This window comes from Anopheles arabiensis, chromosome 3, assembly GCF_016920715.1.
Source record: "Anopheles arabiensis isolate DONGOLA chromosome 3, AaraD3, whole genome shotgun sequence".
In the NCBI taxonomy this organism is placed as follows: Eukaryota; Metazoa; Arthropoda; class Insecta; order Diptera; family Culicidae; genus Anopheles; species Anopheles arabiensis.
In genome coordinates this window covers 21,745,246-21,769,023 of record NC_053518.1, presented here as the reverse complement: position 1 = coordinate 21,769,023, position 23,778 = coordinate 21,745,246, and the positions used below count along the sequence as shown (strand labels likewise).

Below are 23,778 nucleotides of genomic sequence, written 5' to 3'. Positions count from 1 at the left end.
GACACAATTTTACACCGACAACTACTTTCAAAAAAGCACTACAAACACACTCATTTATAAAATTTATAAATAAACAATTATCGCACCACAACTACGTAACCTTTGCGAGGCAACTTTGTTCAGACACTCATTTTCAAATCTGTTGCAATTTTTCATCGAGCCCCGCTTGTTTCCCTGGCACACAGACACTCGGTGGAGCAATGCTCACTCACCGATACACACTAATTCTTTATGCATTAAAAGGGCGTGCTGGCTGGTGGATGCAACATTGTTGATGGTAGAATTATGAACCTCCATTACGGTCGATTTTTATGCACATTATTACCACCATCTCGCTCTCTCAATCTCCCTCGCTCGTGGTCTATCTCGCCGTGGGAGAACTCGTTTGGCACGACCACGCTAATTGTACTGTTTCAGCGTGCAAAATATTTTGTGACATCAAATCACACACCGATCGTGATAATGAAAAATGCATATAAACACAGACACACACGAAATGACACGCACTAAACGCACGCAAAATAGAACGTTCACACACTGGCTCACACCACCTGCACCCGCGTTAGAGCGCACAACTAATGCCCGCCACCCCGGCACGCTGGCTGGCTGAACTGGCTCGGCAAAACGGCAAACATAAACGTGCGTCCTCGGGCAGGAAAGTGCGCTCGAGTTGCGTTAAAAAGTGAAACTGAACTTATCTCCATACAACACACAAATACACACGGCGCAGCACACACGATCGCTGGCATCCCCCACGAATCGGTTTCGGTTCGTACCGCGGGATACTGCTGGCAGACGGCGAATGAAATCACCGTCCAACCTCCCTCTCATCTGCAGCGGAATGAACCGATGAACAAATCGGCCGAACGATCGAAACGATCTTATTAAAGTGGCAAGACGAGGTGGCGTAAGCTTTTCGGTTTAATGATGTTTTTACCCCGTTGCAAGTGGTACTGCTGGTACTGGTGCTGTTGCTGCTGCTGCTGCTGCTGCTGTTGGTATTGTTGTCATTTTTAATGTCCTCCTCTCACCGCCCAACCAGCCAACGGTACCCACGTGTCTCACTGTCTGCTCATTGTCTCGCTGGCCGTCGCCACCGGGGAAAGGGTGGCGTGACCCTCTCCTCACTGCAGCTCTATCAATTCATCATCTTTGGTACGTCAACCCTTGGGCAGCGATCGCAAATCAAATGCAACATTAATCTCTTTTAAGAGAAAATTATAAAAAAAGGTTGGCTGTGATTCAAATAAAGATTGACTTTATTATGTTTTTTTTCGTGTTTGAATTTATTCCAATACGATTCCTAATGTACCCCTTTTCGTATTAAGGGTTAATTGTTGCCAATCGGATGCTGCAAGCTTTGCCGGCAAAACGGTGCACGGAATCTGCACGGGTGAACGGGGTGGTGCTCAATGAAAAGGTGTGCGCTAAAGGTTGGCGCAGTAAGCAGTAAGGTTAAGTATGCCGGCATGCGACTCTACGGGCAACTACGCTTCACCGTCTACGCAGCAAGCACCACGTCGCGCGTACCTTACGCGTGCGCAACAAACACTTTGAGGCGTGTTGGGGCGAGAAGACAGGATGGAATGCCCTGTGTAGAGCGGGTGGGGGCACAAGCTAAAGAGAACTTTAACAAAAAAGAATATAAAAATAACAAAAGTATACAAAATTTCAATCCACACACACGCAACGCATACAAACTGGTGTGTTGAGGCGCACGCGAACATGTTCGCTTGCTTGCGCGAACGTACGCAATGGTGGGTTCCTCCCCCCCCGGCAGGGAGCCTGTTCAGTGGGTCACCTGCGGCCGTTCGTCGCAGCGCGGCAGCAGTGGGTGTTTTGTGTACCCTTTGCATTACTTTATTTTGATTGGTAGTTTTGTCATATTTAACATTTATTAAATGGCGCACGAACCACTGCACGGCTAGGCTTGTTATCATTTGGTGCGCTCGCGAGACATTGATCGATGTTTGGGACAACTATGCGCAATCTTTTAACACATTTATAGCCGGGCATAGCAGCGGAAAGGTGTAGCGGTGATATATGGGAAGACAGAAATACTGAAAAAAGCGATTGCGGACAAATGAGGCTGTTGATTGTGGTAATATTTAATTGAGTAGGTAAAGCAGCCATCATGCCATATTGCGTTTTGTTTTTATGTTGTGCTTAATTTTCATATTTCATTCGATTTATTTTTGTGTGTATTTTATTTATTTATGTATTTATTAATTTATTAATTTATTTAGTTTTAGTTCTGTTGATCTTTTTTCTCATTTTTCTAAGCTTTGTAAATGTTTTCGAGGTTTTTAATTTAATCCGCTGTTAATGCATTCTGTTGTGTTGTTAAACTTTCAGTTTTTATTTAACTTTAATTTGTATCTGTTTTTACAGTTATCTTATTTCATTCATGTTTTCTTTTATTGAATTGTTTCTAATGCCATTTCAGTTCATTTATCATAGTTGTTTTATGGTTTATTTTTGTTACTTGTTTGACACTTATTAAATGTTTGTTGTTTGTTTGACCCATTAATTGGTCAATCGGTCACTTATTTTTACTAAAGAGTTGTTTGGTGAGTTATTTAATTTTCTTAAAATATAATTTGTATATTTCTTTTTGTTTCACTTTTCTTCTCTCGATTTTTCATTACTGCAAATTATTTGCTTTGGCATTGTTTTTGTTTTCACCCAGCCAAAGGCAATTTCAGGGTGTGGCAGAATGGCATACCGCACCAACCTACATAGTAACGATCCCAGCCGCAAACCACAACAATCTCATGCGGACGCGATCGGTTGAAAATTTCGCAGCTTTAAGGCCGCCAACCCACCAGACAGCGATAGAAAAATGTCAGTCAACAAATGAAACCAAAAGAAGAAAAAAAAAAGCAAAATCAAAACACAAAAACAACAACATTATCCCCTTTACAGCTGCCACGGGCGATTGTTTGCAAGATTAAGACACACCGAAAACAGTACGGTGGAGAGACACACTTACACGAACCCCTGAATCGGTGGGGCCCACCGGACACCCGGGCGTGCAAAAATAGCTTGTTCAGCCTTTTCAAACCACACGCAACCGTCCCGAAACGCCCGGCACACCTGACTGGGCCGCAACCTTTGTGGCCGGAGTCGGGAATGTCGGCACGCTGAGATTGGGTTGCTCGTGCGGGCCCAATGACACGCACATTAATGTTGCAGCACCGGGGACTGTCTGCCTGTTGCCTATTAGATTGGCTACGGAGTCACAGCACAGTGGCCGGGCACCATTCCTCCGCTGATGCTGAGGCCTTATACAGTGTTGGGCGCCATTCGAAGCGGCGGTTCGATCCGTTTTGGTTGACGCTCGTGGCCCGTCGTGGGGTAATGAATCAATTTTTCATCTCACAAAGCTTTCTGCTGGGGACTACCGTTGGGAAGCTGATGGGATGGTGATGATGAGAGTGAGAGAGATGGTGTTTATAATCTGCACCACGCTGCATTCGTGTGCCATAGTCCGTTTGCAGATTAGCACATATTAATTAAGGTTGGCATATTGTTGGTGGGTTGTCACGCTTAATCCGGCTCCGGTGATCGATGCACACGCGAAAATTTGCGGTCGCTCTTTGATGCAGCCGGATGAGAGCCGGCTGAGAGCAGCGCTAATCGAAATGCGGGGTAATGAATGTGGGCTTCGCAGAACAATGCACTAGGTCGAAGTGCTAGTGTAGCCTGTCCGCAGTGTGGGAAATTAATAACTGTTCGAACAATGAACAGCCGGCGGGCATATGAAAATGAGGATTAAAGAGCAAGCGAAGCATGTATCTTGTGGGCGCTTGGGAGAGTATTTTTAAACATCGGTACATCGTAATGTTCAACATGGGGTATGTTTATTATCTTGCATTTAACCTTAAACCGAAGAACCGCGCTTGTTTGTGTCGCTGGTTGACTGCCCGAAAGAATCGTCCTTCAAACAGCAAGCACCTCGTTCTGGTGGATATTAATAGATCCACTTTATCAAAAACCATTTTGCTGCTGCTGCTGCTGCTGCTTGAGTGTCCCTTTCCTTCCGATTTGATCCACTTGACCCTTACCCGGTCAACGTCACGTTCATTAGCTTTTGTCCGCCGGACTCGGGCTGGTTGATGGTGATGAAATCGTGGCACACGATACGCATTTTGCCTTTTGTATCTCCAGCTCCAATCACTCTCGCGCTTCATACGTGTTAACAGCCCTGCTTTTTTTAGTTGTTGCTTCTTTTTGCCCCCGCTTTGTGCGCTCTTTGACAGCACGCTCGCGATAGATAGATTAGCTTCGATAGCCAGCCCGGATTGCCTGTGCCTGTGGTCTGGCAGGTTGGCCTGCCACGTTGATACATTGTGTTTTGCTGCAGTCCGTCCATTCGCCCCCGTTTGCCATCGTTGCTGCGTCTAAAACCAATTAAACGTCAACACAAGTTCCATTCGCAAGTGTTCGGCTGCTGCTGTTGGTGGTGGTGCTGGTGCTGGTGCTTGCAATGAATACCCTGTCATTTTTATGCTGTCACCACGTAGGGCTACCTAACGCAGAGGTTGCGAGTGTCAAGCCGGCCTTGGAAAGGGATGGTGCGGTTTTTATGCTTTGTGTTGAGGGGTGTTTTTTGTGTTTTTGCTTTGTTTGTGTGCTGTTGCTTAGGTTCCACTTATACGGTCGCGTTAGGCTTGAAGGGATTAAAGGATTGATTGTTGAACCGATTGTCGAGGGTATTGTTTTTGGTTTGCTGTTACAGTTCCAAGCTCTTAAGCCAAGGAGAGCAGGTTGATGCTTTTATTTTTTGTCAAACTATGTTGCTATCGCTGTGTAGAATCAAACTGGTGCAAGGGTAGTAAAGTAAACTAAAATTCAAATCACAATTAGACTATGGATATTTTGTCCTACAACTAAACAACTGATGAGAATTGTTCCGACGTTTTATTATATTTATTGCTAGTAAATTTATTCACTTTTTTAGTATGATGGCATAAATTCACTCAGTTTGTTCTCATTATTTTTAATTAGTAGCTTTGTATTATAATTTGATAATATTTTAACTGTCAATTTGAAAATATTAGTTTTCTTTATAATGTTAGCCTATATTTCCGGTCAAATAGATTTTTTTTGTTCAGTTTTTTTGTGTTTTTTCAGTTTATTATTTGTTGAAAGCTCGAAAATACAATTTTTTATACTCATTTTAATTATTTATTGCTATTACTTTGTACTTTTTTCTCATAAGTATTACTATCATTGCATTACTATAGCCGGTCTCGTAGTACAGTCGTCAACTCGTACGATTTATCAGCATGCCTGTCATGGGTTTCAATCCCCAAATAGATCGCGCCGCCATACGTGGGACTGACTATCCTGCTATGGGGGGAAATCAATTAGTCACTGAAAGCCAAGCCCACAAGTGGGTACAGGCAGGCCTTGACCGACATCGGTTGTTGAGCCAAAGAAGAAGAAGAAGATTACTATCATTGGGCCAAAGCTAATTCTATTTATAGATTTTACATTGTATATTTTATTAATAAATATTAATAGCTTATACATTACAATCTATTTGACTTTTATCATTTATTTTTATATGTATTTGTTATATTAGATTATTTGAATATATTATTATTATTTTTTTATTTCATTTCATTGTGAAAAATATCGTGAAATTTTGAAATTGTATTCCATGTATTCAATATAAAATGCATATCTCTGTCTTTTCGGACTGTCCACGAAGGTACGGTGCAATATAAACGTTAATGTGATGTAATACGATCCATCCCATTAATATCTCATTCATCTGAAACTCCATCGTTCAAGGGCATTTAAAAAATATAAAAAAACCCCTGTAACATAACTGGCAACAAATGACTACATCCCCATTATGCACGTTGGCGTGCTGACATGCTTATGGTACGAACATAATGAGTGCTAAACGACCGACAGCGCATCACTTTTATCCCTGTTTTTTGTTGTTGTTGTCCCTTGTCCACCGCTTGCACAGCGGTCCTTCATTGATTATCTTTTTCAAATAATCTGCTTTAAAACATCTCTCCCGCTAACCATCTTACACATGTTCGGTCGTAATCAGTCCAAAGTGACTGGTATTAAGCCAATTAGTGTCCGGCGATACGCAAAACATCGCTCCCGCCAACGTGCGTGCTGCATGGTGCGCGTGTCTTTAGCACTGTCCCAGCACTGTGCCCGCCGACACCGGCAACTGGTTGCATGTCTTTTCTTTTCGTGCTGTATTCGCTCTTTCTTTTGCAAGCAGAGTTTTTTTTTTCGTTGGACTTGCTGGCTTTTCGTGTACGCAGGGGGACGCACAAACATGCAGCGAAAAACGCACGGCACACTGGTTGGATGCTGCAGCTGGCCGCCTCCTACGGTGAAGATCGCCGTGTCGCGTTGGTTTGGGTGGGTCGCACGCACGATCGCATGTAAATCTCCGATCGTACGCAGTAAGGCACACACCGTTGCGCTTGTTGCATGCTGAGCTGTAGCTTTTTTTTTTGTTTTAAAAATAATGTTTTTGACGAAGTTTGTTTTTTTTTCATCGCGCACTTCTCACCCAACCAGCAGCAGCCAAGCGATTGTCGAGGAGAGTGAGAAAATAAATATTGATGAAATATTTGCCTTCTCGCAGTGCACAGGTTTCGCACTGGAACCGGTTCCCTGAAGACCGACGGGCGTACCGTCGTTTCGATATTTGCTTTTTATTTCCCTTGCAGCGAATGCTGCGGTACATTTCGTCGCATATATAATAAAGCTCCCGGGGCTTACGGCACCGCCGCTACCGAAATGCCTTAGCGTTGCCTTACAGTGGGCAAGTTTTTTTTTTTTTTGGGGCACGGGTGCGGTGGTTGAGCTCCGAGCGAAATGATCGCGATTCGGTGTTGGAATTGAATCGGAAAGAAGGAAGATAAACGAACGGTGATAAATGCATGGTTATACGCTTAAGGTCAACCGAATCGAGTGCGAGATGAAAAGGGAAGAAGCGGAAATGCAGTAGAATGTAGAATGGTTCGAGGGATGGAGGGTTTTTGTTGTTGTTGTTGTGGCTGGTTTTATTCGCCCCGTGGCGAACTGTTTTGCGAGAAATGACACGATGTCAGGCACCACCGATCCGTTGTAATTGGTGGTGTTTATTTGATTGATTGTATTGATATTGACGGTTTTGCTTGTGTAGATCATTTTTTCCTTCGTAACATCAACATGACATTAAGCACAATAAGCGATTGTTTGAGCGATGCTTGCGGGTAATGAATTAAGTATGCTGTAGTGTATGTTAAGCCATAATTTACTGTACACATTGTTGTTTTGCAATCAACTGTAACGGCAACTGCCAACGGGTTTAATAAGGACCATTAAAGCGAAAGGGAATTGCAAGAATGTTTGATTCGGGAATGAGTGTAAAAGAAAAATGAATTCAAATTGAAGCTTTATAGCACATACGAGAAGCTTTAGCTGAAAGCTTTCTACAGTAAAAAAGCTTGCTGATATATTTTTTTCGATCGTCCTGATGCTATAAAGCTTTCGATGGATGTGTGTTGAAAAGCTACAGCAAGCTTCACCTTTCATAAAATAGAGTATTCGTTGATAACGAATTCTCTCAAGCTTCCATTGTATCTCCTTTTACTAAAATTCTCTCTTTGGTTGGTCACTTGAAGTTTTTCTCTCCCCCTCTCTGTATTTCTCTCTTGTTCGCTCTCTCGCAGGATAGCAATCATCTCGGAAATAATGAAGCGAAAAATCGAAAGCGCAACAGGTGTCGCCGCAGGGTAGTGTTCCCTTCCAAGTTCCGCGCTTCCAACACGAAATCGTGCCCAGACCCGTACCATGGGGCAGCATGCTCGTAAATCTTCGCTCTCTGAGTGCCGGTGGCAGTATGACCTACGCGCGAGTATGACCTATCCAACTCGGGCGGCCCACGTGACAGATGGACTAATTAGTTTTCCGCAAATGGTGCATAATGATGGTTCATACGTTTCTGAAAATGGTCAGATTTACTAGCCTGACCTTTGCCAGATGAACACAGGTTTTGACTAATTTTTAGAATTAACTTGAGAAATTGCACACATATTTGAAAGGGTTCATGTGAATAGAGGTTTTTAATATTTGATAGAAGGATTTTAACCTTTAGATTTTTGATATTACGACCTTTATAGTAACTGAAACATTGTCAACCAATAGTGCCAATAGTTCATGTAATCCTGGACGGGGCTAACATTCAGATCATGATCAGATTTATCCTGTTTTGTGTTAAGATAAGTCGTATGAAGTGTTGTTTGAGACCGGTATGGCTGCTAAGGCCATTACTTAAGGTAGAAGTAAAGAGGAAGCGTAATGTTGCAAATAGAAAGACCAAACTTAACTTTCTCATTATAGGCAACAGATATTTCAATTATGACAACACGTTTAACACCAAACGGCAAGCTAAACTCTTAGCTATAATGTTGAATCAAGCACAAGTACAGTGATTGACGTTTTCCGGCTCATGCCTCTGATGAAGAATTCCAATCACCAAAGCCTGGCACAGCATCGAACTGGCTTTTGACGGAGAATTAACAAGAATTTTGACAATGCCTGAATTGATGCCTTTCCGGGGAAGCGAAACCATGGCCAAAACAGCGTCAGACCACGAAGGAAGCTGGGAAGGTGCATTTGAATTAACATTGTTCTGTTTTTAGATTCCAGCCATCGAAAGTCCACTGAAAGGCAAATGATTGGAAAGTAGGAGAAGTCGTAATTAATTTCGATTGTGAACTGGTTGGTTTTGGTGGGCAAGGAATGGAGTGGATAGCTGATTGGGAATTCCAACGCGGGTTCTGATTAATTTTGAACGATCAGAAGAAAACAATTGTTATGCGAGACATCATCTTGGAAAGTATTTTGTTGTACCATTCAAAAGAACTGAAAATGGTTTTATAAAATACTAAAATTGATGTTACTCATTACGTTACATCATTAATCATCTACGCGTGAATTGTGCCATAAAGCACAATAAAAGACCATCTCCATGAGATAATTGATGTTCATATCCTGCTGTTTAATGTCATACCCGTTGTAACGAAGTTTTTTCTTCAGACTTTCAATTTTCCCAAGTAGCCTGACCAAGATTATTGGTTGGCTTTCATTTGAAATAGTAGGTTGAAGTGTTGATATAATTGTCCAGCTGGATGGCACGGAGGTCACTTTCCAAAAATGAGGTAAAAAGTTTATCTGGTGGAGTCACCACCAGCGTTTAATTACTTATGCCGTCCTAATCGTAGCTTAAAGATGGTGGCGAAAGAGATGAATTTGGGCATTTGGATCTGCTTAGCGTACTTTTTTTTGTATATTTTTGTCATTTAAACGTTATTGTAAAGTAAGACGTGTTGTAGCATTAGGTGTTGTGCTTTGGAATAATAATCAAAATAAGACATGGTGCTCTTTATACTTATTTTATCAAACATACTTAGTGATGTGGTTATCCTGTCTTGAAATTGAAACATCCCCTTCGATTGGCATATGTTTCATTTGTTGATATCTAAACGATGTATTTGAACCGACAGTGTTTATCGAGCGGCATAAATAGAAATTCCAATTTGTTTCTTATATTGCTCGAATTGTGTTTGATTTAGAAAAAAAAACACACAAGCTCCATCAGAAACGAAATGAATTTTTCGCAAGAAAGGATCACGCAAATTTTCATGAAGAAGAAACCGTACGACCGAAACCCACACAGTGCACGTGACGCTGCCATTGCTCACCCCGCTCACCGTGATCATTGATTTCTGTTTGGAGGAAATGGAATTCCAACACCGCGTGCATGCTTACATATTACATGTTTCAAATTCCAATGAATTTTTGCCCCCCTCGAAATCAGAAACGTGTATTGGTGTATTTTTTGTGGGTCCATTTTTGAACAAAAAAAAAAGAAGAAGCACCATGCCCACTTCCAAACGCAGCGCAGTGATGTGGGTGCTGTATCGGTGATTTATTTGATTTTCGATGAATTGATTCCACGATGTAAAAGCCAACGCTGCGTGCATATGCGGCGGGCATTTTTATGGTGCGATTTGATTGGACGAGATTATAAATATTTGATGAATTACTTTACATGAAAGCGTAAGAAGCCAGTTGCAGTTGTAGTTGTTTTAGGGTGAGGCGAGAAATAATGGAGCACTTTAAGCTGGCAAACAGAGGAAAGGTTCGGTAGTAATTTACTGCTAATTTTTTTTTCATTCCAAACGTCATCGTAACGCGAGAGCGGGATGAAATCGTAACCTTGTTTGCGCGAATGACCAGGAAGGGCGGGCTTGACAGAAGTGCCGTGATGCTTCTGATACGGCTTAGTGAGTTTGTAGCCGGGTTTGCCGGCCTCGTCAGCTTCACACTCGGGGCCAGAACGTGCTCCGGAACGTTCCGGCTTTCGAGTGTAGTTACAGGTTGGTCGTGAATGAAGGGTAGGACAATCCCGAGACCGATACAGCGAGCTAAATTGCATCGTCGTATCGTGGCGCGTTGTTTCCAGTGTGTGTGTGTGTCGCCCAGTGCACCCAGTTAGTGTGCGAAGATGACACGGCACCGTGGTTGGCAATGGTCCGCCAGGATAAATGTAATATGGATTAAATGTTTCACTTAAGGCTTATGTGTCGCCGGGACGGGAAAGGTATGGCTGGACATACCCACACACACACACACACACACATTGGATGGACCCACCCAGATGAGTGGAGTGAAAAATGTGGCTCTTGGCAGGATTTATTCGCGTAGAATACGGTTACGCTTTACGATTCGTTAGACGGTTGGACCAAAGAGAGAGAGAGAGAGAGAGAGAGGGAGAGAGAGAGAGAGAGAGAGAGAGAGAGAGAGAGAGAGAGAAAAAAAAAGGCTAGTAACAGTCCGTTTTAAAGGAAGGAGTTTGAAGCATCGTGCATCGGCCGCAGTGCTACAAAAGGATTGCGTTGTACCTTTTTTCTCTAACCCTACTTTATCCTAGCAATTACAGTTTGTCACAAACGTTTTGAAAATCCGAGCTTAATGGTGGATCAACCGCACGGATGCTGAATTGCTGACGGATGGGCACGATTTGGCCGGCTCTAATTGCATGGGGGAGGAGTAGTGACCGATTATTTAATCACTCACGGCTAGTTTTAAAACGGTTACTCACAATGGAATTGGATTGTAATGCATGCTGCGTGTTAGTGGGATTTCAAGTAGAGCAATTGAAAATAGTTCACAGAAGCTTAGAACTTTAAATGATTATCATTACAATTTTCAATGATTTTCTTTGCACTATCTCAAAAAGCGATTTATTAATAGATTAGTAGTTTATTAATAGATTAGTAGTTTCTAGATGGCGTGGAGGCGTCCGCCATTAAGGCCGGGATAACGGACTGGCAGACGAAGGCGCGAGACCGTGAGCGGTTTCGGACACTCCTGAGGCAGGCCAAGACCGCAAAGCGGTTGTAGCGCCGGATAAGTAAGTAAGTAAGTAAGTAAGTAAGTAGTTTCTAAAACAAATTCCCAGAGCCATTCTGTACAAAGCTTGTTTTTGTGAAGCAATATAAAATCCATCCAAAAACTTTGACTTCAGTCCAGCAAAGCTTTTTGTTAAGTATCATAGCATTTTAATGAAAAGAGGAAAAATCGATGACAAGCACAAGACCGATAGGTTAAGCAAAAGCTAAACGCAAAAAAATGCCATCATAAGCAAAAGTGACAAAGTGCAAAGCCTTTCAGGAACAATGTCATTCCATAAAGTCCCTTTTGTGTTAAAAACTTTCTTCCTGCATCCCACAGGAACGTTTTCACGTGACTTTAAATAGTTTATTGCCGTCGCGGCAGCACAAAAAGAATACGCTTTTAAATCTGCGTCGCGCGGAAACAAAAGAAAGGAATTTTTAATTTCCCAAGACGCTCGAAACGCTTGAAGATGGTTTTAAAACGTAAGGCTCAACGATAGTTTGCACTCGGAAGGCACGACAAGAACGCTTCGCTACCGGGTCACGTACCGGTTCGCACGGTTCCGACACGTCTCATTCGACAGTCCCGGTCTTTCTGCTCAAACGCATAATGAACCTCGGCATGAGCGTACTTTGTTGCCTTTTTTTTTGGAGGTACAAAAAAGGAAACTAAAGAGACTAAATTGAAACTTGTCGCCAGTTTCCGGTCGCATCGCATAAGCGCTTCCAGCGGATCCGGCACAAGCACAGGAGCAAGAGTTTTTTGGTTCCATTGCTTCCGGGGCTGGGGTTTATCATAAGCTTTTTGCTTCAGGCTGCAAATTACCGTGCGAAACTGACGATTTGAAATTATCGTGTGATTTATGGAATTAAGTAGGTGCTTGTTCTTGATTGTGTTAATGGAAAACTTTAAAAATAGCGTAAATCGAGTTTATATATAGCGTAAATCGAGTACGTTCGAGTTTTTAATACATTTAAATTTAATATGAAGTTTGTTATAATAAGAAAATATTAACATACCACACTCAGTCAATTTATAAGCTAGGTCTTATGTTGTTTTGCTCTTACCTGCAAGTAGAAAAGAAAAGTAAAAGATTCTATATAAATTTGCATCAATAATTTCATCTTAAATTCCAAACTAATTTCAAATTCATTTCAATGTTGCATATCAATGTTTTGCCTTTAAATTATACACTTTGTATGACATCTAGTAATATCTTTCCTTATTTACTACTCCGCCTGTACGCATCCCATGCCACCAAACCATGGTCCATCTTATCCATGTGCCTTTTCAACCTTGAAAACAATTGTCGATATCGAAACTCATTCGACTATGCGCTGGGCATAGGACATTCCAGCCCTGTGCTGTGGATCGTTCTACGCTGGATGATCACATCTTACTCCGCTCAAGCATGCAGTATCTTCAAAACTGCAAGTGACCTAACTATGGACCCTAACTGGAGTGGAGGCTTGGTTGTTCTCGGTAATCCCGTTTGCGAAAGAGGTTTGCCTCGCCGTGTCATCTAAATTGCAAACGAATGGAATGTTTAATATAGAGCAAAGCGGTAAATAAAACAAAAGATCCCCCCGGCTTCCCCTTTCCAGGTCACCTTTTCCCGGGTACCGATTCAGAACGAATCTCACAAATGGGTGACTGGCACCGTCAGACACCCTAGGGGGTGAATATGGAAGAATTTGCTGCCATCGTTTGTGCGGATAAAGGATAACAGCAGCAGCGGCAGCAGCATCATCGTGCATGGACGCACTTATCGAACCGTTGCGGTTGTGGTATGTTTTATGCGGTCGAATCACGTTTGCCCTTGAGTGATGAAAACGGTCGAGAGGAATACCAAATGCTTACCAAAACTACACACCCACGATCACGCATGACGTAAGGAAGAAAGTAAGGGTGAACCGTTTGACATACGGGGGCTTTGCTTCATTGACTTCCCACCAGATATGTTTCGTGTTTGGAAGTAAATACAGCTGAAATTGCACATCAAACAATACATCTTTCTCATGCAGTTCCATAAATAATCATTCAATCCATTTAACAGCGCTTCATGCTATCAAAATCTACGAAGCTATCTTTATTCTTTCGTTAGATTACAAAGCACTCATTGTATCTTTCTGAGTGAAAGCTTAATTTGTTAATTATTTGAAACGAACTCATTAAGAAATGTGAGAGTTTATTTACCGGAAAGCTCAACAAATCACCCTGATTTACAAGCGGCACTGTTATGTTACGCCGATATTTGCAAACAAATTTGCAACCGAAAACCATAAGCTCAACCCACATGACATGAGTATCGCTGTACCGGCTACCCAAATGGACCAACCCACTCGACGGGATTCATGTTCCGCTGGAGAAATGTGGCAAGTGCTGTTCGTGTGAGATTTGTTGCCTCCTGCTGCTGATACTGCTGCTGAAACCGACCCATGTGCAACCGTGTTCTTGTGTGTACGTGTAATCTATAATTTCATTCATTAAAATCACTACGAAAATTGAATAACATGCACGTGAAATTAGATTTCGCTCCGTGTTCCGTGTAACCGCTGCGAGGAAGCTTCAGAACGAAGCTTCGTTCTGCTGTTCACTAGACTAGAGCTGGTTGGTTCCGAACACGAGGCCCAACCGGGTTCGGGTCGATGGCAAGACGTGTGACAGCGTGTCACGGGTCTCGTTTCTCACCCCGACCCAAAACGCACGCCTTCAACGAGCGTTCTCTGTTTACACAAATTTAGCGTCAACCGTAACGGGGTACGGAATTTTCTGTAAAGCCCTCTCTCTGTACGGCAATCATGAAGGGATGTAGGGTTAGGTGGCGAGGACGAGACATACCTGACGTTCCGTGTCTGCTTCGTACATTGGTTTTGATTTTTTTTTTACACAAGGTATGAACGGAGAGCAAACGATTGGATGAATGAAGCGTGAGGCGAAGGAACGGCATGCAGTCGACTGGAATGGTATTTGTAGATCTTGAAAAGTGATTCGCAAGATAAATAAACTTCACAGCCATTTGTGAGAGGGAAGGAATTAGTGAAATGAGAATGACATCTTGAGCGGGGTGGCGTTCCACGGCCCGGAATGTGAAGCGCACGGGAGCACCCCTGTAACCTCTTGCGACGAGTTCATTGTGATTTAGTTTTCAATGACTCGGTGATAAAGGTTTCCCAAAAAAACCTAACAAATTTGACTTAGTTTTAACTAATGGGTGGATTGTTTTGGAGTTTTTAAGCACATTATTTAACGTGATAGATAGGGTTGTACCATTTATATTGTACTACAAAATTTACTTAATGGTTTTGGGGTCCATTTTAATAAAAAATATTAATTTTAAATATTACAAAAAAAAAGTTGGTTTCCTATAGCATATGCTGCTGATTTCAAGTTGGAAAATATATTACAATATTGTCATTTATTTACGCAGTCATTTACGCAAATGGTAAAGGACTTTAAAAATTACATGTTAACAAATGATTGCACACTGTTGCATTTAACATTTGTTGGATACCTAAAAAATGTAAACAAAACATGTAAAAAGGTTATTTAATTTGTTTATTTTGATTTAGGCGCATATAACGTACACAAATCCAATGAGTATTATGACTCCTTGTTACTTATATTGCGGTTCCTTTCCTTTTTTTGTTTATCAATTTGGTTCACGAAGTTTACCAAATTTTACTGTTTTTTTACTGTTTTACTGTTTCATACCTTTACTGTTTTTTTTTAACATAAACTAAAGCTCTTTATTTACTTTTAATCAAAATTTCAAAATCAATACGATAACCAATCGAAACCGTCCTCAAACCGCTTACTGCATTAGAGATAGAAGTGTTTTTAACCTTTGATTGAATGTGGCATGATTGCATGCTTTAATATTGTGCTAATGAAATAGCAACCATCCTATCAGAACCGACGGTTAACAGTCTTCGGCCTCATTGCGTTTGAGCGAATATGCTTGTTTTCAATTTTCCCAGACGACCGTTATTTGAAGGAATAAGATTGCCGGTTTTTTTCTTTTTCATCCGTTGTTATGGAAGGTAATGAACAAATTCTCGGAAACGAGTTTATCCTTGAAGTATTCGCTCCATGCGTATCCCCGTACACACTTGCGCGTACATTTTCATGGTTGAAGTAGAATGTGATAGAAAACGTTTTGTTTCGCATTTTGCACGATGATTCGATCGATCGAGCAAAGCACACAAAAAAAGAGACGAATATTCTTGCTACGTTTTGGGAGGATTACGTTGCTGGCGTTCGTTTCCCGCTTTTTTCCTTTCCCTTTTCTACGCCGCGTTTAATCACGAGAAAAAGATTTTGCTAGCTCCCAGCCGTCTGCACTGCTTGTGTCGCTTTTTACCCGACCCAAAAGCCTCAAAAGGCAGCTTTTTGCAGCAGACAAAATGAAATCTGCTTACCACGGCGGGTGGTTGACAAATTTTTTATTTCATACACATTGTAGTCCTTTTTTCCTTTATCCTCCTTTTCTTGGTGTACTATTCGTCCATTGCATGTTTGCAGCAGCGGCAGTTTCACCGTGAATGAAGTTGTGTTCGCTACTCCGTTGAACAGTTTATTGTGGATGCTTCTTCAGCCAACTTCTCTCCCCTGCACACAGATAGACGCCCCATTCGGGGAGAGTAAGACGATCAGTGGAAAGAAAATCAATATCCTAATCATTCTTGCCAAGTGTCGGCCCGGCAGACACGGGGTCGAAATGATGTGCCAGTGGTGGAATCTGATAACGAGGACCGCACAGCAGTCAGTCTCGCATTTTTGTGCGGCGTGATTGAAGTGATGAGACTGATTTATTTTTATACCCTTCATCACGGGTGCCAAAGGGGGTAGAGGATTAATCTTCCATCCGCGCGGGCAAATGAATGATGGAGGACATTCACTGACAACGCGTCACGCTGCGTGGATGCCTGCGGTGACCACGTGATGTGGTCATGAAACCGTACAAAAAGTGGGCGTGAAAAGTACTTTAACTTGTGGTGAATAAAGTGTGTAAGCGCATAGCAAACAAAACATAGCTCAGTTCCGTAACGGGTTCGTAGCAGCTTTAAGATGCTAGAGTGCACGTTTACTTTAAGCGTTTCCCTGCTACAGTTGCACACAAACGTACGGCGCAAAAGGCTGCAGACACAAACAAACAGACAAACAAAGGGGCAAACAAATTTAACTGATGATGATTGAGCAAATTATCTTCGACCTAAGGCTCGCGTGACCAGCGTGCGTTATGTGTAGATAAACACCACGAACGGGATCGATACGGATGCTTGTCTTGGGCTCTTGGGGCTCACCAAACAACAACAACAACGTGAGCGTAAAAAGGGAAGAAAAAAAGGCCTGAGACAACCGGAAAGCTGGAGGAAACAGGATTGAACAATGTTTTCTTTTCTCTGTTGGTGTGGGGTGGGCCTGCCTTGCATGTCTGTTGTATTAGGCGTGCTAGCTGAAGGCAGTCTGCAAAGCAACACACACATACGTGGTGCAGTGTTGTCGGTCGTTTGTCTTGGAAAAATCGTCCCGTAACACAGCGTGTGCGTTGTGTTTCACGGTTGAGAAAGCGTCGAGAAGCGTTAAACAGCTTCCTTCCGGAGCCCGAGATCGGACTTGTTGACTATACGAGCAGAGGGGTAGTGATAGCGGGACGGGAAGAATGCGATGTAGAGGGTGGGTGATAACAATCGGATAACGATTTGATGGATGTGTGGATCAGCAGTGTGTCTACGGGCTTTTAGTAGTGGTGGTTGTAGCAGTAGTAGTACTTGCGGTCTTAGTAACCATGATGGTTAACTTGGAACAGGACATTGCTCCAGTTACCACCAGTGTTGACAGAGTTGCTGTCTGCTCGTCTCGCTTTGCGTATCGATCGGGTTTGTGGTTTGAGTTTACTGAACTATTCTGAACCGCAGTAACGAGAGATGGTCAAATTATTGAGGCTAGTTTAAAATATTGAGCAACATCAGCAATCAGGAAAAGTTTGCAAAGTGGTAATATGCAGCAATTTGAAAAGCATCACAAAAAGTTGTTGTATCCTTTTTGAATTGATAATTGATTTATATTTATTCATTTTCAAGCAAATGAGTCTTTCTTGACTAAATAAGTATTGAAAGTTTTATTCCAGAAAGTTTTTTTATGATAAAATTGATGGTATTTGATAAAAGAAATGTCATTTTATGTGTGGACAACTTGTGTTCTGAACAAGTTTTAAAGGCATGTTAAGCAAAATCCAACGTGTGTTGTTACAAGCAGTGCTGCAAAATGTCACTACAAACAGTGCTGGATTGTCATAAAAAATGTGACTGTAACAAAATCCATGTCAGCGTTAAATACTCTATTGTGATAATCAATGGAGATACTCAAAACGATTGGTGTGATAAATGTATAATTTGTGACATTTTTGAGACCTACCCTTGGTCAGTCATTATTTCATTACTTTTTTTTACTGTGATCAGTTCGACAAAATGTCACTGACATAGTCATGACCAATTCCGGCTGAAAAAAATAATGTTTGTGTCACCTCTGTGATGATCAGAGGTGAGACTCCCAGGGCGACCATCACATGCTTGGTGACATTGTGTGCAACCAACTCTTAGTCTTGGTCAGTGGTCGCGGTTCCAAGTGGTTCCAAGAAACAAAATGAGCATTGGTTCTTGCCCTGTTTGACCCGACAAACCATCAAACCAGACAGAGCGCGGTAGCATGCTCAGTTTGCTGCTTGGGACCACACGCCAAGTATATTCCAAGAATTTTGTGATTATCACCGACAGAAAATGTCGTGACCAAGTGAGTGGTCAAGAGTTGGGTGCTAAACAAAATGTCATCAAGCATGTAATTTGTCCTCCAACTGTTTGAGTCTTACCCCCGATCATCTCAGTTGTGTACGTGAGTTGATTTGAGCTTCGTTTCAGTCATGAGTGTTGGTGACTGAAACAGTGACATTTGACAGCGTAGTTCACAGCAGGAAAAGTCATGATTATACTTGTGACGGCATTAAGCTTTGCTCGTGAATCAGAGTATTGCGTTTGACTCACTCGCAGCACTCGCTTGTCGTGTTCAGCATGTCATTGACGCACTTTCATTGAATATTAGCAATATTAGCATCAAGCTACCACGGATTTGGTCATTGTTTTTGTTGGTGATTATCTCGTGATACTCATGACATTTTGCAGCGCTAGTTACAAGTTTCGGCACGAGCTCATAGCACTAAACTGTTCAAAATCACTATTCCAAACAGGGTAGAATAAATTCTACAATCATAGAATAGTTAATAAAAACTCATCATTTGTTGGTCTTCTGTGTTGTTTCTCTTAATAACGAAACATTCTAAACTATTGGCTGACAACAAATTTACCGAAACATGTTGAACTCTGCACATTTTATTTGATATTTTAGAAATTGTGCATAGAAATAAGACAAATCTTCGTATTTGAATTATATATGAGTATATTTTATTTGATAAAATTGTGTATTGATACTTTTTTGAACGCGTATTTGAAAAATTATATGTTTTTAACAACCCTGCCGAAACCGGGTACACTGCCGAATACTGGTACAGTTACCCTTTAAGATTATAAATACACAAGAACGGATAGAAAATGTAATATGTAATGTGAAAAATGACTTTTTTCTTATTCAATAACCTTTTAAATTATGACTCAACACCCTCTCAGTTGACTGGGCACAACTAACGAAACGTCGTAAACACTGTCCTCCAAAATAGCCGGCCGTCTTTGACAACGGTATGTTGTGATCTTCGTTATTCATTAATAAAGCCGCCCCACCTCGAGGGAAATCCAAAAGCCAAAGATTTGTCATCCCAAACTGTCTCCCCCCGGGGGAGCCCATTACCAGACACCGTAACCAAGCCACACGGTCACCGAACACCGAAAGCCCATCAAAAAGTCTACAAAACAAGGGAGTTGTGTTGCGTGTGCCCTGCTGCTGGTGCTGCTGCTGCTCCATTGGCAAGTCGGGCGAAACTTTATCTTACTCAATCGGTACGCCCCCACCCAGGGTAGGAGGTCTCGAATAAAACTTATCAAATATCTCCATTTTCCCCTCGTTATTCCCGTTCCATACCGTTGCGCTTCGCCGCCTATACCGAGCTTTACCTGAATGGTGTAAAGGGACAGGGGCTGGTGGCGAGAAGAGCACATTTCGATCCTAAATCTGTTCGTTATCATATCACCTCCCCTCCAGCAGTGACAGCTATTTGTTTCACCGCAAGATTAATGACGCCTTGGCAGTTTATCCCTCGGTCCGGGAGAACTTAGCCTCTCCAGGCTGCGCTTTTCCGAGCAGAAACCTTCGAATAGGGCAGCAACTGCGAACTCTCGCTGCTCTTCGGTACGCACATTTCCACCCGATGGGGAAAAGTTTTCACTTCGCACAACCTCACTTAAGACCACAAACTTATAATCTCCCTCCGAAACGGGAGCAAACCCTTTCTGCTCGGTGGGAGAAAAAAGCAAAGGGGAGAAAGGGAAGATAATACTTACCTATGGTGTAGGTGTGTCCATCGATCTGGAAGGTGGCACTTTTGCACTTCTTGAATACCCGCATACCCGCCGTCTGGGAGGTGAACGGGTTCGTGCCCACAGCGACCGGGCGCGTGGCACTGCGCGAAGGTCGCGAACTTGCCGCGCCGGAGTAGGGCGAAACCATTGGCAGGGAGGCGGGTCGGGAGGCCATCCCCGGATGGGATCGATCGTACAGGGACGATCGATTGACGGTGGGCTCGTGCCTTGCAGACGCCATCGGTGCCGGTTGCTGCGGTTGTTGTGGCACCGACGAAGGATTATTACTTTTCAATGATTGATTGGTTTGGTTTGCCATCGTGTCCTTATACACTGGCGGGCAAGGCAGTAGAACTGAACGTAGCTGCTCTCATAGTACGCAGCATGCGAACGGGGAGAAGTTTAAAAGTGGTAAGCGATGTTCAAACCACCTACCAAGCCACCTCTCGATCAATGCTGATGACGTTTTGACTGCATCGATAGAGTGAACTTCGTGGTAAACATCAGGCTGTGGTAAAGCATTTGAAAATGATTTTTTTAAACAATTTCAGCTTAATTAATTCAGCAACATTTTAAGCTTGGATGGATATACGGAGATACTTCACTGTAGAATAACGATTGGCATGACATACGGCCCAATAACTCACAATCATTAAGCGTTGATCACCACCTTATTAGCTTATGTTTAAAAATACAACCAAAATTGAAAAAAAACAATAATAAACTGAAATAAGTAAGCAGGAAACGCATAAAACAAACAAAGAGCCAGTTCCATTAGCCCGCAATAGCAAAATCACTTTCCTACCGGATCAATTTGATTGTACAAATAAAGGCATCATATTACTTTATCGTCAACCAACCAAAGGGACAATTCTGACGCACTGCAAATAAAATCAGCTCCATTCCGTCCGTCCAAGCGGTTCCGAAAACCATGCAAAAGCAGATGCCAGGCAGCTCTAAATCCATAAGTGGTGCTGAGGTTTCTACCCGTGGGGCTTTTTTAAACGCACTACAACGACAGTGTGGCACGACCACGGAGACACGCAATGGCGATTGCCGTGGGTGCGCTTAGGCCATGTTTTTCTAGCGCTCTAGTCGCAGGAACAACAACACCACTGCCTAAATAGGATTCGATCTGCTTTATGTATGGGCACAGCGAAGGAAATTGGCCGGCGTGTTTTGGGGCAGCAAAAGTGAGTGCCGTCGCTCTGAAGGATGCAAAAGCATCGATTGTTGAGCACGAACGGTTGTGGGTTTTTTTTTTGTTCGTCTCTCCGTTATCTATTTGTGGTTCCGTTGGTAGTTCTTTTGCTTCATCTTGTTTTCCCTTCCCCGGGACTTTTGTCACTCTCGCTACACTTTGGGGGTGAAAGGAATAAATTAGAATTATGTGGGCGAAAGCAGAAAGCTCTTGACATTCTTTGCTATTCTATTTTAAGCATTCTCGTGTAAGTGTTCCAGGTTTTTTTATTCATTTGATTTGTATGCCGGTTTGCTGTATTTGTGCAGGAACAATTGCATCATTGTTCGGTACGAGTGGGAAGTTATTGAACCGATCGATCGGTTTGGTGTTGGTTTTATGGCGCCTAGTTTACGTTTTATTTTGGCAGTTTTTTTTGCTGCCAAAATGAGCTGATGTAATTTGCAAGAAGGGACATTTTATGGAGCACGAACGAAACTGTAAATAGTGCAGAGGCTGAGTCCAAGTAATAAGTAAAATGTGAATGGAATAAGCAACGATTCCAATCAGAATGTTGTCCGTTGCTGGGAGAGCAATTTCAATTAGCGAATGGTGTTTTTTCTCATTTGTATTTGCTCTTTTACTAATGAAAGCTATTGATGTGTGGTTAGTTGCTTTTTTGCGGAGAGTAAAAATGCATGAATAACATTTTTTTCAGTGCAAAATAAAAGTGCTTTTTAAAAACCACTCAGTACATTCAAACTCATTCCTACTGGAACAGTCAGTAACATATGAATGGCGTGTTTTTTTCTTCCATTTTTTAAATTTAAAAAAACTTTCTGTTCACTTTCCACGTTCCGTTGCTGTAGTGTTGCTTTCAACAACATTCAAATTCACGTAGTGTATGTTTTGAGGTTTATACTAAGCACCACTTTGAATCATTAACGTATTGCACGAAATAAAACGCAGTTTGAGATGGTTCACTGGATTATCCTGAACGTGATGTTCTATATTTCATTACAAAATGGTTTTTGACTACAAAAAATTGTAAAAAACTACTTCTTTTATATAAAATTCATAAGGTTAGACCTGTTGTGTTGATTTTCTAAAGCACGGAAGCCAGAATCGTTGTTGAACTCATCCCTTTCGGTTATTTTGTAACCAATTTAATTTCTATTCATTCACAAATAATAACATTGCTTCAAGCAGCAATTCATCTTAACTGTGTATGGTTTCCGTCCGCGCTCTGAATTAAAAATGAAGCACAACAAAAAACATCTCCTTTCCGCAAGCGTTCGCCGCGCATTGCACCACCGTAACGAAGTATTGACACACCGGCGCACCAGCGAAATGGTGTTCTAAGTGTGTGAATATTTCATCACGTAATCATGTACTTTTCCAGTTGCCAAAAGTTTTCAAGGATCGAGGGCTCTTGTGCCGCCCAGAGCAGCGTGCAGCCCGACATAAAGTACGTTGGAAAATTGCCTACAGCAAAATGGTACTTTCTAAGTTCGGGCAAACGCAGCAAACAAAACAGAAAGAATCGCCTACCAGGGAGCATAAAAATAATCACTGTCCGCCTCTGTGGTGGACAATGCACACTCACACAACGCGACGCACAGGGGAGGTGGAAAGGAAACTTCTCACAAGTGTCCTGGCGCGCTGCGGACGTACTTTACTTAGGTGAAGTGGGCCACGGTGAAACTTTAGTTCCGCGTCCCATGTGACATTGTTGCGGCATGAATGAACATAACAGGAGGGGGGGGGGGGGGAAACCTGTACAAAACTCCGTAAGTGGACATAAAAGCTTTTTTTTCTTGAAAAAGCAAACTTGCATTGAGGCGTTTAAAAAAATGTGACGCATATCGTTTTGCTCCATTCTGATTAAATGTGATGTTTTAAATTATTATGTGCTTTGAGTTTTGTCATGCTCCCGGGGGTACAATGTAAGTGTGTGTGGAAAAGTTAGTTTGCATATTGTTTTTTCATGCATATTAAATTACCTCTACGGGGTATTTATGCCGTTAGCGCAGTAGCTTCTACGTGCGTTAGTGATTACTTTACGTGATTAAACGTGCGGAACGAGATTAGATGTGAATGTTTAATGTAATGAAATAAAACTTGGCTCAGGATGGGTTTGGAATATGTTTTGAAATGTTTAACGATATAAATTTTGTTTTATTTTTTATCATTTTATCCATTTTTATAAATTGATAATAAGATAATTGTATCCCCAACAAAGATGGCCTCCCCTTCCGCTGACCTTAATTGAATCAGTTTACAAAGGAAATCAATTCAGTGACTGTTATTAACTACCCTCGTAAACTTAGCCAACCATTCCCATGCGAAAATAGGAACAAGTAAAACTTTATCGTACCGGGGGGAGAAAAAAACAATGATCCCATGTTCACCTGAGCGAGCATGAGTTTTCGAATTTGTTGTCCCCTAAATATTATTGTTCCCGGATCGATTTGATTATCAGCGACATCGATCAAGAACAAACGTAACATCGATATCCCCTTATCATTAATTCGGATTTTGGGAAAATTGAATATTGGAATGTACCCAGAGACAGAGACAGAGAAAGCGAAACAGCACATGAATGAACCATTGGTATCGTTACATGAAAGTGAGTGC

The 23,778-nt window shown here is 42.1% G+C and overlaps 1 protein-coding gene across 12 annotated transcripts in view; it reads right to left on the bottom strand.

Annotated features, from left to right (window-relative positions):
- The window catches only part of LOC120901024 (calcium/calmodulin-dependent 3',5'-cyclic nucleotide phosphodiesterase 1-like), a 269,782-nt gene that overhangs the window by 117,167 nt on the left and 128,837 nt on the right, over positions 1-23,778 (bottom strand). For 2 of the 12 annotated variants that reach the window (XM_040308711.1, XM_040308713.1), the window contains exon 1: positions 539-790. The exons of 6 other annotated variants lie outside the window; for them this stretch is intronic. Coding sequence is in view for 1 of the 6 variants with exons in the window: in XM_040308714.1 (XP_040164648.1) it covers positions 19,944-20,280 (337 nt within the window). In the remaining 5 variants the exon portion in view is untranslated. Of the gene's footprint in view, positions 1-538; positions 793-19,943; positions 20,470-23,778 lie in introns of those variants that run through there. 4 more of the 12 variants (XM_040308714.1, XM_040308725.1, XM_040308724.1 and 1 more) reach the window with 4 other exon arrangements.